The sequence below is a fragment of the Lytechinus pictus genome, chromosome 4, assembly GCF_037042905.1.
Source record: "Lytechinus pictus isolate F3 Inbred chromosome 4, Lp3.0, whole genome shotgun sequence".
Lineage (NCBI taxonomy): Eukaryota > Metazoa > Echinodermata > Echinoidea > Temnopleuroida > Toxopneustidae > Lytechinus > Lytechinus pictus.
The window spans coordinates 8,274,867-8,284,905 of NC_087248.1; the positions used below are offsets into that span (position 1 = coordinate 8,274,867).

Here is a 10,039-nt window from a genome sequence, read left to right on the forward strand (position 1 = left end):
ACCACAAATAGTAGGGGGACATTTGATATTGTGTCCCCCCCTACTATTTTGAGTAGGGGGGACACGTCCCCCCTGTCCCCCCTGGGATTTCCGCCCATGTCTGTGACCAATATTGATTAATTCCTAGACGAGTACAATACCATGTTATATCAGACGAATAGAGCTCAGATGAATAATCACATCAACTGTTAACATGAAAGGACACCACCGTCTACTCGACCTCGTCCAACTCATCACGTATATGCATCCCCTATCTTCTTCATCTCTCAGCACATAGCACTTTCAGTATCTGTACCTCAAGGATTGCCGAGCATCACTAGTGGCGTAGCTACAAAAGGGCTACCGGGAGAGGGGAAGTATGACCCCTATCCCACTTATCGGATTGCGAATATGGTGGGGGTAGGCATGCTTGGCAAGATAAATAACGTATTATCTATATAGCAACGATATGAACGCGTTCCAGTAAACCTGTTCGGTCATGGTCCCCCCATAAGTTGGCGGTGCCCCCTAAAATTACTGCAGCAGGGCTACACTAAGATCGATGGGGGCAATGAGCAATGCATTATTAAGATTGGTAGCCTAGATAACAGCTTTAAATAAACAGGAAAGGGAAATCACTTCCAGGTTTCCGGTGCAGCTTATGACAAATCAAAAATTCATATAGATAGTTTATGAAAAATCTCAGACTCTACATAAACACAGCTTTATAAGACAAAGGGCGATCGACGGGAACAGGTTTTGTTAGGAAAAATGTTTAAAACAAATTCATAAAAAATAGTGAAATGGCGTCATTTTTATATTAAGTTTATCAATTTTATGAATACACCTGCGCAAAGATTTCAGGGGGAATTAACTCAAAGAGGTCTCTACAAAGATGAAGAAGTTGTTTCAAATGAAATTTTCGTATAAGCCAAGGCATTTCTAACTACAGAAAAAAGTGCTATAGGCTTTAAACATGAACTTGTTCTATAAATCAACCCAAGATTGTGTGCCACTTTTTTACCCTATAGCATCGTAATTTGAAACATGATTTGAATTTGAAAGACGTTTCTGTAGAATTAATAGAGTGATAAGAATTGCCCCTTGATAAGGGGAGTGGGGGAACTAATCACTTAATGAAAACTTAATTGGAAACTTCGAAACACATTTCAACGAGCATTCCTCATAAAGGAGACACCAGTCGGATTTTAAAACAGGTGGATGACGACTGCTAAGGGAATATAGGGTACCCCTTCCACCCACTCAGAAACTAACTTCGTTTCATTTGCATCGGCCAATAAGCAATTAGATCGGGCTCATGTTCCAAGAATCTAATTACCAGTAACCAAGATCAATTGCAAGTTATAGGCCATTGAAATATAAGCTTGGTCGAGAGCGAAGTCAGAAAGTAAATGTATATCATTTAGTTTGTCATTAATTAATGGCGCACAGATCCAGAAACAATAGGTCTAACCATGGACCTACGAGGTATTACGACCTACTAGTTTCTAGTAACAATGGAAATATAAATGAGGCCATATTTGCCACAAACTTCTATTAACTAGTCATCGTAGTAGAGGATCGAGTTCTAAATTTCAGGACTCGGACAAGAACGGCTGGACACCAGCGACCTTGAGCCAGCTTAAATTTCACCATTCGTGCAACGGATAGGGTGCATCTATTACCCCCATCTAAGCAGACAGTTGAAGACAGGGGCAATCCTGAGTCATACTTCTCCTTCGTGACTAACGTTTCCTCTTAAACCGTTGTATATAACAAGTGAACTTTATTGGCAAAGTATTCCCATTGGATGCCCGGGAATCAATGGATGCCTGAGAGTTCATGGGCGCACAGACATCCAACTACAAAATCACCATGATCCTTAATCATTAATTCAATCTCAAATGTAACAACATTCTACATGACGAATACGCCTCCCAGACATCCAACTGCAGAATCCGTATCCTTAAAGGTCAAGTCCACCCCAGGATTATGCTCACTTGAATAAATAGAGAAAATAAAACTAGCATAGTGCTGCAAATTTCATCAAAATCGGATGTAAAATAAGAAAGTTATGACATTTTAAAGTTTCGCTTATTTTTCACAAAACAGTGATATGCACAACTAGGTGAGTCAGTCGATGATGTCCATCACTCACCATTTCTTTTGTTTTTTTATTGTTTGAATTATACAATATTTCATTTTTTATAGATTTGACAATAAGGACCATCTTAACTGAACCATATAGTATTACACAATGATAATTTCACATTTTCAGGGAGGAATTGATCATCGTTGTATCACTTGACAATAAGGAGAAAATTAAAATATTTCATATTTCTTATAATAAAATACAAAAGAAATAGTGAGTGGATGACGTCACAGTCTCTTCATTTGCATACCAGCCAGGATGTGCATGTAACTGTTTTGTGAAATTAAGCGAAACTTTAAAATGTCATAACTTTTTATTTAACATCCGATTTTGATGAAATTTTCAGTGTTATGCTTGTTGGATTTTTCTCTTTTTATCCAAATAAACTTTTTGTTGGGGTGGACTTTTCCTTTAATCATTAATTCAATCTCAAATTGAAGAATATTATACTTGACGAATACGCCTCAAGTCAATCCAACGCCACCATCTAACTTTTAAGCCGCTTGTTCAAGTTACCATTACAATTACACTTTGACAAAATTAACGGAACCCATTCATTCCTTGCGACTTCTTGTGTAAATTGTAGAAAACTATGTTTTGGGTTCTCGTTACGTAAATGACCACTTTACAACTTAATTACAGGCCTGTTATGTGGTATTGAAGCTTCAGATAAAAATCAACTCCACCAAGGAAGTTATTGGTTGTGGACAAAATTAAACGATAATGTTTTATGGAATGGGGTCTAGGATCCCCTTCAAGGTCTCAACGATGCAAGTTTATTGGGAAGAATAAACTTAAAATAAAAGCAATGTAGATGAAGAAGAAAATTGATTCATCAGAGATGTAGGCCTGCAAAGTTGTATAGATCTATATCATGTATATGGTGGCTCAGTGGTAGAGCGTCCGACTCATGGACGGAAGGTCGTGGGTTCGATCCTCGGCCGAGTCATACCTAAAGACTTACAAAAATGGAACATTCTGCCTTCTTGCCAAACGCTCAGCATTGAGATTTGAGAAGGGTGATAATAACATAGTATGTTATGCAGGGCCCGCTGGTAGAGAAGTTTCCTATTAACTGAAGTGGCTACCATGGGTAAATAAAACGTTATTGTTATTTTCATTATCATTATCATTATTATCATCATTATTATAATCATTATTATTATATTATATCCTAGTCTTACAAAAATATTTTTCTACAATTATCCTCTAGAGCAGATAATCAACTACATTGTAAGTCGATATGTTCATTTAATTAGTACCTGAGGCGCAAATCAAATTAACAAAGACTAAATGAGTTGCGCTAAGAATAAGCAGGGAATTCATATATTCATGGAATAGAATAAAACATGGCGGGATCATTTCGGGATATAACTAAATTTTTGTTGTTTCATCAACTCTTTCAATGGGAACATTGTGAGTGACTCATCGGCTCAAAGGAAAAAACAGATACAATACTAACTTCTTCTTCTTGGCGGCTGTGAAATTTGCAAACTTCTTGAATCACTCATCACACCGCTTGCGACCAAGCGAGGTCAGTTAAATTGATACGTCACGATAAATTGAACTGAGTTCAAGTATCAAACCAGTACGAATGTATACGAACACGGTTTGTGAGTACATGATCCTTGCCAAATACTTCGACCTAAATTAAGGCCTGGGCAAGGCCAAAAGGCTTCAGAAAAGAATAAACGAATTATAACTTTGATAACTTGGCAACAAAGACCGTCCTGTTATCTGATAAACACGTGACGTTAGGCAGTATTTATTTAGTCCAGCAGATATAAAACAAGCTTATTCATAATTATATAAAATGATTGATTGCTTGTTGTTGTCAATAAGTGCAATTGCATACCAACACTGTAACAAAACATGGTTTATCAACATGATCAAAGCCCGCGCTGTTCTGTTCAACCGAAACACTGAATTTCCAGAAGAATATGTCACCGTTGAATGAAAGGTAAATAATCTGACATAAAATACTTCACGCAATAAAGTTTTTTATAATTACTGGCTCTTTTCAATCATCCAGAAAAATTACCTTTTCTTAAACCATGCAAAAAGTATGAATTATAAAATTTGATTCACCAAGTCAGTGTCAATTACTTAGAGGAGCTGTCTATCAACCAGCCCGTGTACAGCTAAATAAACAATTATTTATAACAGACATACATAATAAGTGTTTACTCGGCTTGGCTTTGGCCTCGGTTATTGTTTGTCAACAAACAACGCCGATCAGTATCGAAAAACAAAATGTGTTTAACTTTGCATTTGGCCAGTCGCAGTAAATAAATCATTTCAGAAAAGCAGATGAGCAGATGTCTTGCTTGACACGGTTGCATATTTTTTCCAACTACAATTTAGTTGGTGATGAATTTACTCAAATAACACTGTTTATCGCTAAAGTAAACAGAATATAACGCCACGAAAGACCACTCAATCATCAATCTAAGCTGCTTTTCATTTGCTTCGAGAGGAACGAAGAATGGGATTTCAGAATCGAGATGAAAATTATAATCGTGATATCATATTGTTCTCGTGTGCTTTAATACAACAATGTCATAAGTGGGACATAAGTTTTTTGGCTTTGGCCATGTGGAAATATCTAAAATAGATCTAAAATTCAATTCAATTAAATTCATAGAAACCAGTGGTTTTGACATCAGAAAAAGGCAGATTTAGGATTTGAAACCTAACTGTCATGACGATTTAGTCAATATGTTATGAAATTAAAAAATATATATATTCATAGACATGATAGAATACATGGAAAAAAACACTTATGATTTATCTAGAGGCTTATATAATTATCAGAAAAAGTGTGTCATCATAATAAATGGAAATCAAAGATCTTGAAAGGGATGTCTCAATGAAAGAGAGGTATGTCACCCAAATAAACAACAAATTTATCTTGTTCTATCGAATAATATTGCAGTGAATTTCAGGCAGTAAACAAGATACGAACGTAAACAGGTAAACAATAGGCAATAAAATAAACATTCCAAAACTCGCTCCCTGGAAATAAAAATCCCATTGTTCATCTCCGTTCCAAATCTGTCAAAATTATGAATCGTTTAGCGATTGTTTATCACATTGTCGATGGGAGAGCCCTGTTGTGCTGATCTGTTTTTCATTGTTTGCGGATATCTAAATCATAAATAATCTTACGTTTCAGTGATTCATGATAATTGGATTCGAGGCACGCATCAAGAGGGCTGACCATTATGATCACACTTCGAGCCGAAATTAAGTGGCCTCCTTTGCTGAACTCCGTGCAGCTTAATTAAAAGAGGGAAATGTCAAGCTGCCAAGAGGACAATAATCGTATCACATATCTCAAAGAACAATACAAAAAAAGGAAAATACAGAGTCTCACACCTAAATGGGCATTCACCTTTAGTCTCTAGTGACCTACTTTAATTTTTAAGAGTAATCATCCATCGAAATTTCATTTAATGCTTTGTATAGGCCAAAAAATATTAGGCTGTCTGAAAGTATCATAGCAAAATATTACCCTAGTTAATTTGTATGATATTAAGCACTGAAGTCCCTTAGATGAAAAATTACCCACAATGCAATACTTATCTAAGAGTAAGATTATGTAGGCCTACATCAAAGCGTATGAAAGAACAGTTAAGCTACATGATATTACATAATGTTACTGACATACATCCTTCCTCTATAATGATGGCCCCCAGTGTCAACCTTCAATTTCATTTAAGAACGGAAGACATCATTAAAGCCCCCCTTTCTATTGTTCCGCTATCATCCCAGTAATTATGCTCCCCTATTCCCACTTGTCCATCTTCATTCCAAATTCGTCAGGGACGTTATTATGTCTATGATCATGTTCTCCTATTGGCACTTGCCTTTAAATATAATTAGTATATAAAACATGTACCCAAATCTCTCCCATATGTTCATCAGATTTTTGACAGATAATATGTGATTACAACTTCATTCATCTTCACAAAGAGCGCTATAGATGGTGGCAGAATATCATTGGAATTCAAAGATTAAGATGAATATACACACCTAGTATCCAAAATCAGATGTTTCATAAGATATGACACCGAAGGAGTAAACTCGTATGTCAAATAGTTCGGGTGCGTCGTGGTCTAATGGTTCCGGAACCAGTGCGGATTAATTACAAAGACATACTAGTCTGGTTCTCTTTCTACATAATTCCTGATAATTAATTGGCTAGAAAGCTATAGATCCTTGCTTGTTGTAAATCACTCCTCAAAGTCAGGATATCCGCGTCCTATAATATAATTACCTTAACTGTCATTATGTGACATGAGCTTAGTAATGAAGATTAATAGATGTAGACGATTTATGGATGGAGAGGGGTTAGGATGGGAAGAGGGTCAACAAGTACACGGTGCCCCCTCCTCGTAACAAATACGTTCTATCTCTCCTCTCTGAAAAAATGCATTATGGACATAATAGTTACGAATATGTTGGTAATTAACTGCATGGACACCTAAACTTCAGTAAAAAAAATAAATGGGCGAAAAGAAATAGGAACATTTATCCTCCTTTCTATATTCTAATTCCTATCTTTCGACGATATTAAAGTACTACAAAATGATGCATCTGACAAAAAAAGTTAAAGCCTGTAGAAGTGTAAATAAACATGATAAATTAATTGCGAAGTAAGCATTAAAGCCAAACATCTGACTTTTCACACTTATCATCTGGGGTCTACATTGAGCAAAATAGACAAAATAATGCTTGCTTGAACAATGTCAAACATGAATTGTTGAAAGATCTCACACCACTGATCAGGACAGGAGTTTGGTGATTTGAAAACTATAGGGTTAAGCTAAGGAAAGACAGACCCTTCCAATGTCTTCCATAATCGATGTCATGATGGTTTACACAAGATACTATCATTATTAGCAAGTAGCAATTAGCGTATAATAGTCCGGGATATTAACTTATAATCTTACATGTCAGCTTAACAACTACTGAAGCTCCGTCTAAGCCTAGGGTAATCTGCACTTTGACACGCTAGGTGACATGAAAATTGATCACCGATCATTCTCAACATTTTAAATGTATCAGTAAACAAAAACGAAATACAAGACAAAAACATATCAATCACTGATATACATATCACATTTTGAACAAATCATGAGTATAACGTTAAAATACAATACAAAAATCATCATTGATTGTTACCATGGCTTAGGATAATATCACATGTGTTAGCACCTGAGGAGATCTGATTCATTCCTTTGAAAACGATGGTGCCTGGGTGAGGTTGGGGGTCTGGGAGGGCGTGGTAAGGGACCCTTAGCGTGGTATTTTCCCGGCATTCCCGGGAGTCTACCCGCGGGAAAAGTCTTCACGGGACTATGACGGGATTCAGTCACTGGGGGAAGGGATGCTGGCATCTCGTTGCTAGGCAACGAAGGGGAAAGGGGAGGAGGGGTTGCACGCATTCGCATAACAGGGGATATTGGAGGTAGAACCGGTTTGATGATGGGCAGCTTTTTGGGTGGTTTTGGCCTAGGTGGTGGACCAGCCACTAGAAGAACCCTCGCTGCTGTCTCGCCATCATCATTCGGACCTTTGTCTTCAGGGTTCTCTTTCAGATGCTCCGCGATGGCATCTCGAGGAGTGTTGCAGATGGCCACACCTCCGAAGTCCTGATCATCAAGGTACTCACAATCAGAGAACCCAGACAGTCGAGACACATGTTTGGCCTGGCGCTGGACGTTCCTAGGTTTTTCCTGCAACATCTGACGTTTCTTTCTCACCGCAAGGATAGCGACAATAATGAGAATGGCTAAGGTGCCGACGATACCACTGATGATACCAATATGCTTTGAGGATCCTCCTGTCTGTGCAACACTCTGCAGCTGCTCGCTGTTGATGGTGAGTGAGGTGTAGTCCGACCCTTCTAAATTCAAGACGTTATTCGCAGAACAAGTGATCAAGGTTCCATTGTCTTCTGCTTTGACGTTGATGATCCTGAGAACTCTGCCATTCTGTTCCAATTTGATCCTAGGGTCGTTAGTGACAGTGAGGTTTCGGTTGTTGATAGTCCAAGTGTAGTTCACCTGTTTTGGTATGGCTTTGGCAATGCACCTGACTACTACGTCCGCTCCGGTACTGATGCTCTCAGGTTCACGTATAACAGTGACGTTGGTCTGTATGAAGAAAGGCTTCAGGAAACATGTCCGCGGCTGGTACAAAGCAGGACTCGACTCCTCACATGTGAAGGTAGCTCCGTTATCCATATCTGTTAATCTCACTTCGTAGAGCGCTCTGGGGCGTGGTCCTTGCACCAAGGTACCCGGTAGAATCTCCACCCGATTCTTCCAGTCTAGTCTGGTATATGGTAGCGATCCTGTTGAGGTACATACCATTGTCACTTTCATCCCTGGCCGAGCATCGTTGGGTGGCTGCATCTCACAGCTAGGTCCTTTAGATGTCGGTGGCATGTAAACCGTCAAGGAAGCCGGTTCCGACATTCCCACGAACTGCTGCCCAAGAAAATACATGCAGCTGTACTGGTCATTGTCGGCCAGTGAGACGTTGGAAATTCGGAGATTGAACTCACCGTACCCCATATTGCCTTGGATAGAAATCCGATTCATGAATCCTGCCATGTCGGCGAGGTGAAAGATACGACGGTCCCTACTGAGGTATTTATGGGCGCCATGTCGGAACCAGTAGACCGAATGCTCACCTTTATTACGCACCACACATCTGAACGTTACAATACCCCCTACCACTCCTACAGTATCACGGGGATGCTCCCCCATGGAGATAGAAGAAGCATCCACAGTAGTCTGGCATCTCGTCGCAGTGATCACGCACAGCAGGATTAAAACAGGCATCCAACAGCGAATCTCCATGGTGTTACACTCACAGCGTTTATAATATTCCACTTATTTCCAAAAAGGTGGTTATGTCCTCCCAACTCATGGCAGAGAGCGCATCAGCTTATAATGAAAGTCACAGCAGTACATCAGTAGATAGCATGACTATTGCATAAGAAGACGTGCAGCATTTATTAAAGGGCAGTGCAGCAGAAGGCCGTTCTAAAAATATCCCACACACTGTTAGCATGAAAGCGAATGCTAGCAGCTGAAGTATTCGTCGTCTAATGCCTGGCGATGCAAACTATCGACTGACGAAAATGCGTACTCTAACGACCATCGAACGCGGTGTGTGCGGCTTGTTCGTATACTGAACGACCGGCACAAATTATTATCACTTCCGGGTGCTAGAAGCAAAACAGACAAATAGAATATGTATTTTAACGAATGCATAGCATATTGACTGCATTTTAGAGAAATGGATACAATGGCCAGATTAACAGATTTGTATTGCCAAAATTGAATACTAATCAAAAATACAATTGCAAACGAAGTATATCTACGTGTTTTTTTTTCAGAATGATTTGAGGTAATGATTTCACCATCATGCAGTAATGTACAGAAAATCACGACCCCTCCCATATAAAAGGATAAAATCAAAGAGAGAAGGGTGAAATATGATATTTTTCTGAATATTATATTATGTCAAAATCTATTACAAAATAGGATTGGGGTAATAATGTCGCAATTTTTGCTCGTTGACTTCGCTCGCTCTCACCTCTTTATAAATTTTACGCAATATGAGTATCTAGCCCCTTCAAATTCTTTGGGTCATTACGCCAATGTAAACTAAAGGGAAGGTGACACACAGGCTTATTTGAAAGACAGTGAATAATGGATCATAATTGAAATGAATCTCGCAATTGTTTTATCATCCTGGTCATTTATGAGACTATTCCTTCAGCTACCCAATAATTGCCCAAAATTAATTCACATAATCTCCCCCGAAAAGAAATGTGTTTACATAATTTTTGCAGCACATCTACATAATTTTGCCATTCTTTCACATTTT

The 10,039-nt window shown here is 38.6% G+C and overlaps 1 protein-coding gene across 1 annotated transcript; it reads right to left on the reverse strand.

Annotated features, from left to right (window-relative positions):
* Positions 1-3,281: 3,281 nt before the first annotated feature.
* LOC129259083 (cell adhesion molecule 3-like) lies at positions 3,282-9,274 on the reverse strand. Its single transcript, XM_054897351.2, has one exon. It carries the CDS (start codon positions 9,001-9,003, stop codon positions 7,345-7,347), a length of 1,659 nt encoding a protein of 552 aa, XP_054753326.1. The 5' UTR covers positions 9,004-9,274; the 3' UTR covers positions 3,282-7,344.
* Between the last annotated feature and the right edge of the window lie 765 nt (positions 9,275-10,039).

Coding starts and splice junctions, on each gene's coding strand:
- LOC129259083 (XM_054897351.2), bottom strand. CDS start 9,003: ATGGAGATTCGCTGTTGGATGCCTGTTTTAATCCTGCTGTGCGTGATC.